Below are 18749 nucleotides of genomic sequence, written 5' to 3'. Positions count from 1 at the left end.
GCTCAGGACTGGGTTGGGCGCCCTCCTTACTGAACCTCAGGAGATAGTGAATTCGCAGCACATTTCAAAAAGGTGTACCAAAGGGGATCGGAGCTCCCGGAGGGAGACTCCATCGCTCCCTTGGCTGACATTAGGCTACCCACCCTCTCGGACGAAGACCGAGAGACCTTGGAAGGTGCGCTCACCGCAGAAGAGCTGGCCAAGGTGATCAGGTGAACTCCGGCCTGGGAAAGCCCTAGGACTCAACGGTCTCCCTATTGAGCTGTACAAGCTCAAACCCGACAGCCTGGGCCAGCACCTTAAGAGTATGTTTGAGGACAGTAAAGTGCTGTGGAAACTACCGAGAGACCAGCGCATCGCTACATTGGTAGGCATCCCTAAAGAGGGGAACCCCAAAGAGATGTGCACCTCTTACAGGTCGTTCTCCCTATTAAATGCTGAACCCAAAATCCTCGCGAAATTGCTTGCAAATCGGATCAAGCCGATAATCACCAAATTGATCCACTGGTTAGAGGAGGCATACCCTGAAGCAGAGATCAGACCCGGGACCTGGGTTCGATTCCCGACGCGGCAGGGTCCAGAGCCCAATCGTCCACGGACTCGATAATTCTCGCTTTGGTGCCCACTCTAAGCACGAGTTCACACTATGCAGCTCTGGGCAACAAGCCTGCTTAATCTCCACAACTGCCCCCCGCGGCGGGATGCCTGGCTTTCACCTTGGGGATGCCCAGTACGGGGTATCTTACAGGGAAAAACCAGGACGGGTTCCCAATGCAAGCGCCAAGATGCCCGTAGGGTGATAGCTGCGCTCTATAAGTACATCAATCAATCAATCATCAATCAATCAATCGGACATTATGCCGCGCCGCAACACCGCGCTCAACTTAAGATGGCTCCATGGGGTGTTGGGATGCTGCCACACGATCTAGGAGGATGCGGTCGTGGTCTTGTTGGATGCCGCTATGACATTCGACACACTCGAATGGCCATATATGATGGCGGTCCTCAAAAAGACGGGCTTCGGCCCTAATTTCATTGGATGGATAAGTCTCCTCTATACTGAGCCATGAGCCCAGGTGGTGGTCAACAATAAGATCTCGGAGGTATTTACATTGGAGAGAGGGACGCTGCAGGGCTGCCCCCTCTCCCCCCTCCTTTTCGCCCTCTCCTTAGAGCTGCTTGCGGCCTGGATACGACAAGACCTCTCACTACGAGGGCTCAGGTGGGCTGAGGGGTGGGAGGACCGGATTTCGCTCTATGCGGACGACATCCTCGTATACCTCGCCTCCCCTTCCAAATCACTTAGTTGCCTTAGACATCTTCACCAGTTTCGGGAGAAACTCCGGATACAGTATTAACTGGGGAAAATCGTTGCTCTACGTCCTGCATGGCGCCCCCCCCTTCAATGCCGCGTGACTGCCCGATCAAGACGGTCACTGAGGGGTTCACATATCTTGGTATCTTCATCTCCACTGATCTGACAACCCGGTACGAGAGGAACCTCTTACCACCTCTGCAGAGGTTCAAAAGGGACACCGCCACTTGGAAGAAGCTCCCGCTGTCCCTACTGGGACGGGCAGCTCTTTTTAAGATGATGACGCTGCTGCGTTTCCTATATGCTTTCCAAAATTACCCGGATTTAGTCTCGCAAAAGTATTTTACAGACATTGAGGCCACCCAGAGGGACCTGTTATGGGCTGGAACGCCACGCATCTCACTCCCTAAACTTACACTAGGGTGGTACGATGGGGTTATAGCACTTCCGGACATTCGGAAATACTACTGGGCAGTTCACCTCTTGGCCATAAACCAGGGCACGTACTGTGGTGGGGACAATCCCGGCTACGGGATGGATAAGTGGCTCCTCCCGGGTGGGAACTTTGAGGCGGCGTTCTACTCTAAACCTAACAAATACCCCCTTACATGGCCTACAAGACACTGGGTCCAACTCTGGCACATTGTGAGCCGCAACCTGGGATGGGCTGATAAAATTACACTGGCTTCCCCGCTCTGGGTTTCTGAAAGGCTGGGTACAATGGATCGGACTAAAGGGTTCTGTAACTGTGACTTGATAGGGATTTCCCGTATAAAATACCTATGGGGGCACAATGGTATGGTGACGTTTGCCTCACTACAGCAGACATATTAATTAGCACAAACGGAATATGTTCGATACGCACAGATCAGGCACTCCAGGCCAACATTCCACCCGGAACACCCCTCCTGGAGTCCTCCCCCTAGAGGACAGACAGCTGGATGGTCATCTGCCGCAAAAGGCCATCTCCCTTACTTATAAAAAACTTATACACCACACCCCTGACCCCCTACTCGTACTTAGGAGAAAGTGGGAGACTGATGGTCTTGAGATCGATGACGAAGAATGGAGAGAGGCACTTTCCTCCCCCAAAGAAGTGGCGATATTAGCAAAATTAAGGCTGATACAACTGAAAATATTACAATGAGTTTACATTTCTGGTGCCCGACTTGTATTGATGGGCAGGAGTGAGGAAGGGCTCTGTAGGAGACAGTGTGGGGTGGTGGGGACTTTCCTGCACATAATATGGGAGTGCCCCCTGATACAAACCTACTGGAAACAGGTTCGCAACTGTATGCGTAATGTCTGGGGGGTAGAATTGCGACTTGAAGTCAAAAGGTGCCTCTTAAACATCTGGGAGCCCACAGATCTGACAGCAAAAGGCAGAACATGGGCGACTCTTGGTCAGGCTATTGCAAAACGTAACATAGCACGCCTATGGGGGCAGTAACACCGCCAACGCTCAGTGAATGGAAGAAGGACATGGACTGGTGCATGTTGCAAGAGAAGCTAGTCTATGTGGCCCGGGGTTGCACCCGGAAATGGATAGCAATTTGGTCAAAGTGGAACGAGTACCGTGGCAACCTGTGTGAGCCCCCCTTGATCCCTTCCCTTGACGAACCATTAACTCCTTAATGTGTTATGTATTGTTACCATCCTGTATTCTATGATGTCGAAAGTGGTGATATTTGTATAAAATCCTATCTATGGAACACTGTAAAATTATGAATCCCTGCGTGTAATGACCATTAAGTTTACTTGTGCCAATAAACAGAGTTATTAAAATACAAAAAAATAAAATGTCCACAAACGTTCCCACTGACATGCGGTTTTACTGATAAAGCTATATATTGTACAAACAATGTTTGGAAATAGTTTCTGCAAATATGTGTCATTTGCCTATCACCAAGTAAAGTTTTCTGGTTTGTTTTGCTCCTATTTAAGTCTTTGCTTGCATCACACTTCTTAATTACAAAAAATGTGCTTTCATAATTTCTGATATATTTTGAAATATGTGCGATATTAATTAACAGGCTATTTATTTAAATGTTATATGTTAGAGAAAAATAAGACAGCTTCAGACAGCTCCCTTGACAAAAACCCTCTAACTCTAGTAAGCGAGAGAAAAATACCCAATTTTCCAAGCAGCAGTTAGTAAAAAGACAAACTGACATTTGACCCCTTTCCTTGAACAGACAGCAAAGGTGTCAAGATAAAAACAAGATTTAATGGCATCTTTATTGCTCATTCACTTTCTGAGTGAATAGAACACCCGACGAGTAGGTGATAAAAATAGCTCGACCGGATACAATTTTTGCGAGTAGAGTTTTCGAGGCCTGCAACTGAAGTGTCTCCTCTGCTGATGCAAAAAGATCTACTTTTAGAGGACCCCCAATGATTGAGTCTTTAATCACTGTCATCTCTCAAATGTCTTGAATTCCAAGCTACCCCACTGTTGCTCTGACCTGGTAAATACTGTGCTTTAAACACGATTTTGTGTTACATACAAAAACACCTATGCTTCTTTGCCACTTCCGTCAAGCTGAGACTTATTTCTACTTAAAATGTTCATATACTGTGCTGCTGAAACCTATCTTCCACAGATCTTTGTATTTGTCAAAAACATCAATGCAAACGTCCCTGCCCCCAACTCCAGACAATTAATATGCAACGTTCTCTCCTCCAGAGACCATCTGCCGCCTTTTTCCTACTGGCCTAAATGCGTCCCCAACCATATTGGCTCACTTATGGTTCCAACACAAAGTCTGGAGATATGCCAAAAATCACACCACCGTTCCATATGTGTACGTTTTCCAACTCTTTGTTCGCCTCCTCTGACAGGCACACTTTGTTCCCTTACCACAAGCCTTTCTTCCAGTTGACAGCCTTCAGACGTTGCAAGGTCTTTTATTGTAACTGACCCGGATAAAACTGATTGAATTGAGGACAAAGTCAGATCTATCATTTATGCAGGGCTCCTCAACAAAACCCTCTCCTTGTTTAAAATGCCTCTGCCTTCATCATTCTCACCTTCTGAGTTGGCAGACAGACATTCGCTTTCACTGTATCCACCTAAAAACTCCACTTGCCTGCTGGGCTTCATAATAGACTTCTTTAAATTGATAATGAATCTCAAACTTTACAAACACTTTCTTGGCCAGATTGAGGTGAGCCACCAATTTCAATCGATCCTGGGACATAAACAAAAAATTGTCAAGGTAAATGATCACACCTCGCTCCCTTATATATGCCACTACTTGTCACAATGCCTTTGTAAAACACCACGGGTCTGATGCTAATCTGAATGGAAGGGACCCAAATTCCTAAAACACTATTGGCTATCTGAGCTGCAGGTATCTCCTCTGCTACATGGATTGAAAAATAAGAATTGTTGAGATCGGTTTCCATTAACCAGTCCGCCTTTTGGAGTATAACCTTTAAAAGAGGATCCCCACTCCCCATCTTCAAGTGCACGTACCCTACATACCAGTTGAGGTGCCTCAAATTTCTTACTGGTTGCCAACCTTTGTCTTTTTCTAAAACAGAAAAACCATACAAACGTTTTGCAGCTCTCTGGCACCCTTTCAGTCCTTCCTTTTGCCACCATTTGCTGTACCTCTCTATACATCATTATTATGTTTGCAGATTTGTAGAGCGCACTATCACCAGGGAGGGTATCCTTGCGCTCAGCAGCTGTGTCAAGCCACACATAGGGCCCTTCATTTTCTTCCAGAATATAAACAGTGAGGAGGAGGCTGTTATGTGTAGCAGCAAGTCGTTCCATGTTTTAGGAGCAATGTAGGATCTGGTTTTCCATATGTTTGGGATTTGTGCAAGTAGGAGTCTGGATGAGCGGAGGTGTCTGGAAGGTTTGTGAAAACAGATGCGATTGTTGAGGTATGCTGGGCCAGTGTTATGTAGTGACTTGAAAGGGTAGGTGAGTAGTTTGAATTGTTCTCGTATATGAATGGAGAGCAAGCGGAGCCCCTTCATGTGTGGTGTGATGTGAGTCTGGTGTTGAGGGTGATTCTGGTTTCCAAGTTCTGAATGGTCTGCAGCCTTCTGGTGAGTTTTTTTTGTTTATCCCAGCATTGAGGGTGTTCCTGTACAGTATTGCAGCTTGCTTGTGACCGGGACGTGTGTGACGGTTTCCCGGGTGCTGATTGGAAGCCATTTGCAAATCTTCCTCAATATCTTCCATCTTCAGGATATGGAAGCATGGGGGAGGCAGCATTGACTTGGAGGGTCATGTCAAGTTTGCTGTCAGTGGTGCTCCTAAGGGTCTTGGAGTGGGTGGTGGGGGGTGGGTGTCAGTCCTAGCTCTGTTGGCAGTCAGGTGTATTCCCACAGTGATGTGCTCTTCCCGAAGATCATGATTTGGTCTTGTCGGTGTTCAGCTTTAGGCAGTTGATCTTCATCTAGTGTGTGATTTCAGGAATGCAGGCATTGAAATTGATCCAAGTACTGGGCGTCTTATCCATGAGGGAGAGAATGAGTTGCGTGCCATAGGCGTGAGAGAAGACCGTGATGTTGTGAGATCAGATTATGCTGGCTAGATGGATCATGTATGCGTTGAAGAGGGTCTGGCTCAGGTAGGATCCTTTCAGAACTCAGCAGATGAGGTTCCGGGCATCCCAAGGTGTACGGTGCTAGGCTGACTGATTTAGCCCTTCTAGTCAGGAAGGAGCGCGGGTACTCAGATTCTTATGTCATGTAGTTGTTGGATGGTTGAGAGACTGTGTCAAATGCTGCGGAGAATTCCAGGAGTATGATGGCCACTATGTCTTTCCAGAGTCATGTGGATGTCCGCGACGAGGGCAGTTTCCATGCTGTTGTTGAGTCTGAAACCAGAGTGGTGTCCAGGACTTGATGGTTGTTGTATTTGGTGAGGTGTATGTTAATGATTTTCTCTAAGACCTTGCCCGAAAATTGTAGCAGGGAGATTTGTCTGTAGTTGGCGAGCATTGAAGGGTCTGCAGAAGGTTTCTTCAGCAATGGGAGGGCAGGTGCATGCTTCTAAGCATCTGATCTGAGAAGATTGTGGAAGATGCAGTGGCATTCAGAATGGGTGTGAGCATGGCGATGATAGGTTGCAGTCCTCTTGAGTAGGTGTGATGGGGGATGGGGTCTGATGGGGCCCCTGAGTGGATGGGGGCTGGCAGCCGTTTCTTCTGGGGTGATGACGGGCCATGTGATTGGTTCTTTGGATAAGAACAGGAGGCATTTGACTAGGTCGGTCAGTTATGTTTGCTGGCTGAAATTGCTGTAAATGACGGTGATTTTGTTGCTAAAGAATTGAGAGAGATGGTTACAGTGGTCCTGCAAGGGTGTGATCAAGTTGAAGGCGGCCAATGGTGAGGTGACATCTTTCACAATGGCAAACATTTCTTTACTTCTGTTGATGTTGGCATTGATGCAGTCCACCAGAGCGGCCCATTTGGTGGTAATGTCTTAGGGCAGATTTGAACGTGCTTCTGTCTGCATTGAGGCTTATTCATCATTTGTGCTCCAGTAGTTTTCAATGGCATATCATCAGTCTGAGTTTCTCCACGTACCACCTGGCCTGAGGGTCTGGATCTTGTTGTAGTATTTGTGGCGGGGGATGTTAATGGGGTGTTCCATTCCTTGTCAGTGATGCTGTTCCAATTTCAGCAGGCTGGTCTGGTGGTGGTGGTGCGTGTGCATTGGACTGGGACAGAGATGCTGAACTCTACAAGGGCGTGGTCTGACCAGGAGACTGGTGTGGGCTCATCTACTTTGTAGTTGTCAAAGTTAGTGAAAATAGGGTTCAAAAGGCATCTGGCGATGTGCATATGTCCCTTTACTTTTTGGGTGAAGCCCAGGCTTCCAATTTGTTCGAAGAGTGCACTTAATTTGGGTTCATCGTGATTTTCTAGGTGGAAGTTCAGGTCTCAGGGTAGGTGAAAGTTCAGGTCTCAGGGTAGGTTGTAATTGCTAGCATCGAGGGTGAGTGGTGCGACAAAGTCTGTGATGTCTGTGAAGTTGGTGCAGCTCCAGGCGGTCTGTAGATAAAAATGCTGCTTAAGGTGAATTTGGCTGTGGCGTTAAGCTTGAACGACAGGTGTTCCATGTTGGAGGATGACGTGTCCATGGATGTGATGTAGCTGATGGTGTTCTTGTGGATGATAGAGATTCTGCCTCTGGGGCTTGTGAAGTCTGTCTTGCTTGGTAATCTTGGAGCCAGCATGGCTTGGGCAATGCCAGGTGCCAATGCAGGGTTCAGCCAATTTTCCATGAGCAAAGGTACGTCTGGGGCATTGTCGTACAGCAAGTCCCAGATCTCTGTGCCATGTTTAGTGAGAGAGCAGGTGTTGAGGAGCATACATGCAAGTGTGGAGTGTTGTGTGGATGGTTGTAGGCGTGTGTGATTGCTAGAGAATGGGGTATTATGTGCTGTCAGTGCTGCAAGTGTTGAGTGTGGATAAGTGTGTAAACTCTTGCAGGGAGTGCAGGAGAATGCTCCCTCAGTGTTGTGTGGTGCCGTGGCTGGGGTTGAGGGCATGGAGGGTCGCAGCGTGGTAGCGGCAGGACGGTGCGGACCAGGGTTCCTGATGCTGGGCGCAGTCCAGGGGCAGAAGGGGGGAAACTGGTTTGCCTTTGCACCCTACGCTGTGGCATACATTAAGTAGGTCCTTGGAGGGGTGAAGAGTAATGTAACTTCCTGTGCAGGTGGATGATGGAAATGAGTCCTCTTACTTTCCTTCTTTTAAATACAGTTTTGTCAGATGTGCAGATGGCTGATGGGAAATCCAGTGATATCCCTTCTTGTGGTGCATATGTAAGATAGAAATGAGTCCTCATGCTTGGCTTCCTCTTTTAAAGACAGTTTTGATGGGGAACCAATGATGGAAATTCCTGTGCAGATGGAATCACTGTTGCTCCAAAAACAGTCTCCCCGGCTCCAAGACCTGATTTGGTACTTCTTTGAACTCTGTCATGTAACCTACTACAGTGTCTGTAAATGTAACTGCTTCTTTGTGAACTTCCCTCCCATACACGTGTCAAACTGTGCTCCTTAGATTCCATTTCTTGTGCAAACAGATCATCTTGATGATCCTTCACTATTGCCTTCCCTTCTGTTTAACGTCCTTCCTACCACCATCTAGGTCCCATCTTTCATTCTCAGAAATATCAAAAATATACTCGTCCAGATTCTCCTTAGCCAAACTCACACCACTATCATATTGGTAGTCATCAGGTCTCGTATAAATCTCTTGTGTGTGGCAGAGGACACGAACCATTAAACCGTGATGATCGCCTCTGTGGTGCACAATAACCCGCTCTACAGAGCTTAACTCCCATTTCCAAGCATGAGATGTTTTCTCCTCATCTTCTTTTTACCACTGTAACCAGTTCCTCTAATCTTTTGTTCATCAACTGACTAGAATTCCTCATGGTACATCAGGCCTTCTTTTCCTCCCAACTCCTTAATCGAGAACTGTACCTCCTTTTCAGTCAACCTCCTCAGAACCTCCTCTTGAACAGATTTTGTGAAATGCTGTTCGATTCCATTTTGATATACCTTTAGTAAACTTCCTAAGACAATCCATAATTACAGACTACCAAAGTAACAAACCTCCGAATTTGCCTACTGAACAGGCTTGTAAATTAATAAACTCTATAGGCCCTCACACTAAGGCATCCAACAGCTGAACACTTAATGAGTGGCCGCTCCCCTTGAAGAAATGGAGCTCAGCACGGTCAGTCATAATGCATGTGTTAGCGTCTTTGACTGTAAGGTAATTTTCCCTACACTAATATGACCGCTAGGCCCACGTGTTCAATACATCAGCGCTTACACAGATATGCTGAACTTTACATGACTCATTACTTCTCATATCACCCCAGCCTCTATCAGGGAGCAGTTACTCAAAGAGCCTGCATGTGAAAAGAGCTGGAGAGTCTGCACTTGACTACTCTGAGGCTTGCAGATGTTCAAGCTGAAGGAAATAAAAAACTACAATGGCTAACAGTAAGCATCTCGAGCGGCTAAACATTACAGCAGTTTCTTGCAAACGCTGAAATAAAATGATCTCAAAAGATTCTTAAATTCAAACCAGACTTTTTTTCCCTCCAATATCTTCTAAACAATTTCACAACACACACTTGTTCCCATAAATTCGGATTAGCCACTCTCCCGAAATAAAACTCAACAAATAAACACAGCTATCCAATAAGCTATTACTAGATAGTAACCCAATCTAAATCCAAAGCATAAATGCTAATAGTATAAGCAGAAAAAACATAACAAAGACGTACTTAACTGTCATAGAGCAGCATTCAAAAGAAGATGGCTGTTTCTGTCAGGAGTTGTGTATGGACTGATGTAGATTCTAATCCTTGACTCTAGACTTGAAATTAAATTGGCAGGACCAATGTCAAGACTCTTGACTCCTCTGCAAGAATGGATTGGAATTATAAAGTTCCACAAGAAGAAAACAACTCAGTTAAGCAAAAAAAACATTTATCAGCATAAATTCATTAGACCTTTCCACATCAGAAGATTGCTCAAAATGAGATTGCTTAATTTCTGCAACGAAAAAAAAACGTTTGAGGAGGGATCCCAATTGTTTAAGATCTCTTTGGGAATGGCATAACTGATGGGTAATCATATCCCGAAACAGTTACGCCAGTGGTATCACTACCATCTATGCAAGAGGAAGAGGATGAGCACAGTAATCAGCCGCTGGCATGGGTTGGAATAAGAAAACGTTGTTTATGAAATTTTTGAGGAGGAATATATATGGGGGCTTTTAGATACAGATTCATCACAACACGTAATGGAGACTTATCTAACTCTACCATCTATGCTAGAGAATGTGACAGTTTATTATTCGTTGACAAAGCCGGCAGCAGCCACTTAATGGATTGCAATTAGGAACAGGAGGAATCGTGTTACCTACTGCAAATTATAAACTCCATGGAAAAGTACACTCCGTTTCTTCCCAAGGTTTTTCATTAGCATGCCAGTACATTAAGACACATTTTGAAGGATATTTACTCATAGCGGCAACTACCTTCAAAATGTCCCCAAATCCAACATTCATTACTGGCCCGCCACCGGGTAAGGAAAACAAACAATTGGATGCTGTTGGGAGAAAAGGGCTGCAGCGAGCAAATTATGCATTGCTGTCTCTACGGCTCTACTTGTCAGACGTTTTCTCCAACAGAGGGCGGAAATGGAAGAAGTGTCACAGCATCTATCAGAATAACAAAAGAAAAGTGGTAAGGCTGTGTTTCGAGACGGAATAATATCTAACAGCTGCTTGAAATTATCCGTGGGCACAGCTAGAAACAGAAGGCAGATGAGTACTGAGATAACCATGATAACAGACAAGTGTAGCTAAGATGTTCTGGTTTATTACCAGAAGCACAACTAAACATAATTGATACTGTAATACCGCACTGAATGGAGGGCAGTTCTGTGGGATCTAGTTGCATAAGTGATACAGAAGGCTGAAGGACAGATCATGAGGCTGCAAGGATCACAGGAGTGCTTCAGCCCTTACAGGCTCAGTATAGAAGAGTACGCACACAAAAGGGCCAGGATAGGCAACCAGACAAGCATACGCACCATTAAAGGGAAATGGGCAAACATATTAATTTCCTGATTTTTTTTTTTTTTTTTTTTTTTTTAGCTTCATAGCCAAGTAGAGGACAAAGTATACAGATTCAGACGCCTAATACCTCCACTGGGAAAGTCCAACACCCTGTCAAAGAAAGCACAAGAAATTTTTGGTGTTGAGCAATTCACAACACTCATTGGTGCATACCACATACAGGGGAACGGGTGAATATCACGGCAGGCATCCTAAACAGGTTGTCTGCATATATTGAGAATGAGCATTAGAGCATAGTGTGGTAAAAGGCATGTTCGAGGCATATGTGCTGTAGATCATATGCTATGCATAGATCGCCATCTAGTGTTAGGTCCTGATGTTTGCACTTTGTTTTCTTCGAAGAAGTCTTTCCAGTCACAGGGTAGGTGACGACTCCTTTCGGTGATAGTGCGCATGGGCATCGACTCCATTGTTAGATAGTTTTTTTCTGCCATCGGGATCGGATGTGTATTGCTGCGCTCCGGTTCGGCACCGTTTCTCGGTTCCCTTCGATGCTCAATCAACTACTCTTGGCAGTATTGTTATCGATTGCAGTTCTACATTCTTCGCGTATCGTCTCACCTAAAAAAAAACCCAAAACTTAGATCGGAAAACTTATGGCGGGCCGTCGGGCCTACCAGTGCCGACCGCACTAGCAGTCGATGGAACGGACTCCCTTCAAGTTCTGTCCCGGGTGTTGTGCTAAATTTCCACGCACCGACTTGCACGAAGTGTGTAACCTCTGTCTGTCCCTGGAACATAACGAGAAAGACTGTGACACGTTTCAGGCTCGACACCACGAGATGCAACACCAGAGCGGCTCCGCACCGGATATCTTCTATGAATATTAAGACACAGAACAGCAAGCTCAAGGAGCCTAAGAGAAAGTCCATTTCTCCATGTCCGAAGACTCCGACATGGAAGAAGGGGAGCAAGTTACTCCGGGTCAACGTACCGTGAGTAAAGATGCCCTTTTGCCCCCTCAACAAACAAAAACAAAGGCTCCGGTGCCTCCTCTGTCTTCGGGCCAAGGTCGACCCTCGGGCCCGGATCCGAAACATAAAGAGAAACCCTCCGACTCGGGCTTGAGCCGACCCCACTCCGGAGCCGAAAAAACACCTTCAGCACCGAAACACAAACCTAAACATGTGCCGGTCACAATTTAACACCGTTGTCGAAGACTCTACCTTCGACACCAAAAGGCTCAGAGCCGAAACCTTTAACACTGAAACAGACAACTAAAGATAAAGATACTCTGTCTAAAGAGCCTCGACCCGATGCCCCACCTTCGGATCCGAAGCAAAAAAAACGTATCAACCCTGATACAGGACATATCCATACCACTCTTTCAAAAAAACGGAAGATAGACCAGTCAGTGGATCAGCAGCCAGAGGACTACCACATTCCTCTTTTCAAAAGCAAGAGTGTGGGCACTAACCCTTCTCCACCTTACATTCCACCTTCTTCCCCCACTGATCCCAATTTACTTATTACACCATCAAATTCACCACCACTTACACCTGACCCACAGGATGACAGGGATGAGGATGAAGATCAGGACAGGCCACAGGACATTGACCCTTGGGAGGATTATCATACTGAGCCAAGCCCAGATAATGACCCTGAGTTGTATCCGTCTAGACCCTCCCCTCCTGACGATAACATTGGGTACATTGACCTCCTTAACAGGGCTGCTCAATATCACGGGGTGGAGTTGCTTAAAGAGCCTTTAGAAGAGGATTTACTCTTTGAGACACTTAGTTCCTCTCAGAGAGCCACTCATACCTTACCTATGCTAAAAGGTATGTTGAAACATACAGACAAGAGATTTAAAGATCCTGTGAGGGCAAGAATAATTGCACCTAGAGTGGAGAAAAAATATAAACCTTCACCCACCGACCCTGTTTATATCAGAGATGAGTTGCCTTTAGACTCTCTGGTAGTATCCACTGCTCGCAAGAGAGCTAACTCACAAACCACAGGTGAGGCTCCTCCTCCTGATAAGGAGTCTAAGCTTATTTATGCTTCAGGCAAAAGAGTGGCTTCACAAGCGGTTAATCACTGGCGCATTGACAACGCTCATTCTCTGTTGGCTCACTATGATAGGGCTCATTACGATGAGTTAGAAAAACTCCTGCAATTTTTACCTGACGAACACAAAACTAAGGCAAATGACCTTATTCAAGAAAGTAAACTAATCACTAATACCTCAGTCAGGTGTGCCCTGGACGCAGCAGATACAGCAGCTCATACAGTAAACAGTAGTGTAGTCCTACGCAGACATGCTTGGTTGAGAATTTCAGGATTCAAGCCTGAGGTGCAAACCTCCATCCTCAACCAACCATTCGAAAAAACATCTCTTTGGCCCAACGGTTGATACCTCGTTGGAGAAGATGAAAAAAGACAGAGGTTGCAAAGTCCATGGGGGCTTTGCAATTGCCTGCCACTAGGGGTTCCTTTCGCCGCTCCTTTTTTAGGGGTTGTTCCAAAAATGTATCCACCGAAAACCCCTCCTCCTCTAACAAGGGCAACAACCAAACCCCCTCTTCAAGAGGTTATTTTAGAGGTGTTTCAGGTGAAACAACAGTAAGGGAAGAGGCAATTCCACACGCACTTCCTTCCGTTACCCCCCGATCATTCCACTCCTGTCGTGGGACGTCTCTATCAATTCCTACCTGTTTGGAATTCAATCACCTCAGAAAGTAGGTACTACAAATTATCCAATATGGTTACTGCCTGGAGCTTACACACACTCCCCCAGATATTCTTCCAAGATCCCATGCAATGTCATCAGAGCATTTTACCCTTCTAAAGCAAGAGGTTCTCTCTCTCTTGGAAAAGCACGCTATATAAAAGGTCGGATTACAATATCAGGGGACCGGGGTATACTCCCTGTACTTTTTAATTCCCAAAAAAGATGGCTCTCTCAGGCCCATACTAGACCTCCAAGAACTAAATCTATACATTCAGTCGGACCACTTTCACATGATCACACTCCAACAAGTGCTCCCACTCCTTCAGCAAGGTGACTTTCTATCCACTCTGGACTTAAAGGACGCCTATTTCCATATTCCCATTCACCCTGCTCACCGGAAATACCTCAGGTTTCTGGTATATGGCCAACATTATCAGTTCAAAGTCCTCCCATTTGGAGTAACTACTGCACCAAAGGTTTTCACCAAATGCCTGGCAGTAGTAGCAGCTCATCTAAGAAGAAAGCATATTCATGTCTTCCCTGACCTGGACGACTGGCTCATAAAAGCCAGCTCGCAGCAAAGCTGCCTACGCCACACTTAAAAAACAGTCCCAACTACTTCACGACCTTGGGTTTACTGTGAACCTCACCAAGTCTCATCTCCAACCATCCAAGACGCAACTGTATCTAGCAGCCACAATAGACACTCAAAAAGCTCTAGCATGTCCCAACCCAGTCAGAATACGCAACATGCAGACTCTAATCTCTCAGTTTCAGTCACAACACTCGTTACCATCTGGAGTGTTCATGCAATTGATAGGAATGATGGCGCCTTGCATTTTATTCATTCCTTACGCAAGACTCCAAGTGCGTCCCCTCCAGGAATGCTTAGCACGTCAGTGGAACCAGGCTCAAGGTCAGTTATCAGATCTAGTGTTGGTAGCTGGCCGCACCCATCGCTTTCTGCAGTGGTGGAATACAAAAAACCTTTCCAAGGGGCGGCCATTCCTTGACCTAGTTCCACAGATAGTGCCAACAGTCGACGCTTCGCTCACTGGTTGGGGAGCTCTTCTACAAAAACATACCATTCAGGGCATGTGGAGTCTTCAACAAAAGCAACTCCACATAAACCATCTAGAACTGCTAGCAATTTTTCTAGCGTTGAAAGCTTTTCAACTTCATCTAGTAGGCATAGCTGTCCTAATTCTCCCAGGCAACATGACAGCAATGTACTACATACAAAAACGGGGGAGGGGGGACACTCTCTCTGAAGCTCTCACAGTTCGCTCTGAGCATCTGGAGATGGGTCATACCTCACAAAATATATCTCCTTGCGGAACACCTTCCAGGAGTAAACATCCACATTGCAGATCTGCTCAGTCGTCAACGACAACAGATCCATGAATGGGAACTCCACCCTCAGGTTCTCCTCCTGTTCTTTCAAACGTGCGGCTCCCCAGACTTGGATCTGTTTGCCACCCACTTAAACGCAAAATGCCCAAACTTCGCATTCATTTATCCACACCCATTGTTCAAAGGCAATGCACTATGGATACTGACAAAGCACTGGTCAGGGATATTTGCTAACGCTTTTCCGTCTCTCCCACTTGTTCCATTAGTGATTTTGAAGCTCAAACAGCACTCCCTGACACTAATCCTAGTTGCTCCCACATGGGCCCATCAACCCTGGTTCACAACCCTCTTGGAGTTGTCAGTAGTTCCCACCAAAAACTCCATCTCACTCCCGATCTCCCCATTCAGAACCATGGAGGGATAAGGCATCCAGATCCCAGTCATCTAAACCTTGCGATCTGGCTACCTCAATCTTCCCTCAGATTGTATGAATATCATCAAAGAGGCTAGACGTCCTACCACAAGGGCATGCTATGCAGCAAAATGGAAGCGGTTTGTGATTTACTGTAATAACAATCAAGTTAATCTGCTCGATGCTTCAATTCAAAACATCATTTGTTATCTATTACATCGACAGCGTTCCAATTTAGCGTATACATCCATACGCTTACATCTTGCTGCAATAGCTGCATATCTGCAGAACAGACCACATTTATCTCTTTTTAGAGTGCCTGCTATTCGGGCTTTCATGGAAGGACTGGAGTCATTCCCCCAGACTTCCTTCTGCTCCAGTGTGGAATCTCACATTGTTCTTACAAGACTCATAGGTCCGTCTTTTGAACCATTGCATAGATGTGAACTGCAATTTCTCACTTAGAAGGTAGCTTTCCTCATAGCTATCACATCTCTAAGGAAAGTGGGTGAGCTTCAGGCACTAACAGTAGAAGAACCGTTTTTGCAAATACATCAAAACAAAGTGGTTCTTAGGACTAACCCCAAATTTCTACCTAAAGTTATTTCTGCCTTTCATATCAACCAAATCTGTTGAGTTGCCTGTGTTCTTCTCTCAACCAGATTATGTGGTAGAAAATGCTCTTCACACCTTAGATGTAAAAAGAGCGTTATTATATTACATTGAAAGAAGAAAACCTTTTAGAAAGACTAAGCAACTTTTTGTTGCTTTTGCATCACCAAATAAAGGCAATCCAATATCAAATCAGGTATTGCAAGGTGGATAGTTAAGTGCATTCAAATATGCTATACAAAAGCAAAACAAACGTTAACAGTTCCCCCTAGAACACATTCTACACGTACACCAGGGGCTTCTATGGCATTCTTAGGAAATATACCCATAGATGACATCTGCAAAGCTGCAACATGGTCTACACCTCACACATTCTCAAAACACTATTGTGTAGATGTGTTAGCAAAACAACAAGCTAGAGTGGGCCAGGCAGTTTTATGTACACTATTTCAAACCACTGGAACAGATGGCAGATAACTGCTATATAGTCTATGCATAGCATATGATCTACAGCTCATATGCCTCGAACGGAAAATGCTACTTACCCAGTAAGCATCTGTTCTTGGCACTTAGAGCTGTAGAGTCCTATGCGCCCACCCACCTCTCCGTGTACCTATAACTGTTGTAGTAACAGCTTACTTCGATACATGCATTCATGGACATCTCCTTTTACTACTCTCGCTAACTCAATTATCACCCTCTGCGGGAAAACAATCTAACAATGGAGTCGATGGGAGGGAGGGGGGGGAGTTGGAAGTTGCGGCACCTTATGCCTCCTAGGGCAGCTTGCCCCTAATTTGTGATTGTTTATTTAATACTGAGACATGCAATATTTTTCTCTACCTCTCGGTACGTTTGCACTCCTCAACGCCGCCGTACCTCCGGGTTGACGGCACAGGGCTGTGTGATCCGACATGCATCCAAATGGGTTTTTCGCGGCCGGCCCGCAGGGTTGTAGGCTCTCTGCTGTGTACCGAAATGTTTAAATAAAGGTTTTCAAAATCCAAAAAAAAAAAAAAAAAAAACAATGGAGTCGATGCCCATGCGCACTATCACCGAAAGGAGGAGTCACCTACCTCATGACTGGAAAGACTTCTTCGAAGAAAAACAAAGTGCAAACATCCGGACCCAACACTAGATGGCGATCTATGCATAGCAAATGACTCTACAGCTATATATGCCAAGAACAGATGCATACTGGGTAAGTAGCATTTTCCTTTCACTCAAGAGGCAGCATCCAAGGTTGACATTTTTTATTTGAATCACCCACAGTCAATAGCAATGCACTGCCTCTTGCTTGATACAGGTTATTTACTTAGGCTTTTCCCTTAAAACTACGTATAGCCGCAGGCCATCAACAAGAACAGAATGACACATGTTTTATAAACATAGTTTTTTATTATTTTACTCATAGTTTTAAGAGCAATGTTCTGAAATATGGTACATAAACAGTACCATTTGTGAGGAGCCTCTTGCTATATATTAGTGTTGGTTCTTCAGCATCTTTTCAGCGCTGAGGCTAATACAGCTCTTCCATTCAGATAATCAAACTCATGTAAACATGAGGTACCTAGTCCCTGTTTCTTGTCACCATGGGCAGAATGTCACATAAGACAATGATTATCCTAGTACTGCAGTGGGCTTGACACTGTACTCACATGAGGGAATCACCCTTCTGCACTCCTTAACAACGAAAAAGGGAATTTTATCCACCAGAATGCAGGAGCCTCAATTTTGACTGGTGACTAGATGGCAGAGTAATGAATAGCATCGTAATATGGAAGAGTTTCAAACGTCAAAACTTGTTACAGGTTAGTAACTAGTTTCTTCTGGAACCATTAGTCCTTAACATCCAAGCGTCTACATACCAAGCTGACTTATAGGCCGCAAAGGACACATTAAGAAAGTCTTTTCTTTTAACTCTGTATACAAATATAACCTACATACATTCATATGTAAAATAGGTTTCAAATTACCACCTTGTTCTCTCATCGCTTTGCCGTCCTTCCGCTTAACCACTGCCACATTTTCGTTTCCTACCTGTCCAAGAACGTTATTGTCTGCATCTTCAGCTTAACCAATTTTCATTTCCTGAATGCGAAATGATGATGCTTCTGCACCTTTGCAGGTATTTTGTAGCTGTTATACAGAGGCAAGACTCCTTTGAGGATGGGATGTACTTTGACAGGTCCTTAAATAATATGCATTATAGTATTTTTGGGGGGTTTGGGGTTATATATTACTTCCCCAGTAAGAGAACCTGGAATGGTATTGAATTACTTCAGAAGGCCCATCTCCGAGCTGCTAGACTCACCACATATGTCAGAATTTTTACTGTCTGAAACATTCACCGGTAGATTGCAAAAGTTCCCATTGTAATGGCTTGCTTCTAATGTTCAGAAGTAACTAATATTCCAGGTGTGTACATTTCATGGATGCACTGCATCAAATCTGTGATTTGATACCTTTAGAACAATTTCAGGTGCTTTATTTCGAATCTTTCATGCATTTTGTGATACTGACGGGGAGATAACCTTATATTTATTTCAGTATTTCAATTGTTATAAATCATGCTCATTCTACTTCTGCTGGTTTTCAGGAGGAGTTGAGTAGCAGAGAAACTGTCAGTGTTGAAATTGCCAAAGCTCTTGAAGAAGTTCGGAAACGGAGGGAAGAATTGCAACGGCAGGTTTGTCATATATCATTCATTTGAAGTTGCATGTGGATAACCTGTACAATATT

At 45.1% G+C, this 18749-nt stretch overlaps 1 protein-coding gene across 5 annotated transcripts in view; it reads left to right on the top strand.

The window, feature by feature from the left end:
* Positions 1-18749, top strand: part of GOLGA1 (golgin A1) — a 489123-nt gene that overhangs the window by 281234 nt on the left and 189140 nt on the right. For all 5 annotated transcript variants that reach the window (XM_085613776.1, XM_085613774.1, XM_085613775.1 and 2 more), the window contains one exon: positions 18607-18696. In XM_085613776.1, coding sequence (XP_085469902.1) covers positions 18607-18696 — 90 coding nt within the window. The remainder of the gene's footprint in view (positions 1-18606; positions 18697-18749) is intronic.

Source organism: Triturus cristatus, chromosome 1_2 (assembly GCF_964204655.1).
Source record: "Triturus cristatus chromosome 1_2, aTriCri1.1, whole genome shotgun sequence".
Lineage (NCBI taxonomy): Eukaryota > Metazoa > Chordata > Amphibia > Caudata > Salamandridae > Triturus > Triturus cristatus.
Note: the sequence above shows the minus strand (reverse complement) of the source record. Positions and strands in the feature narration are given on the sequence as shown.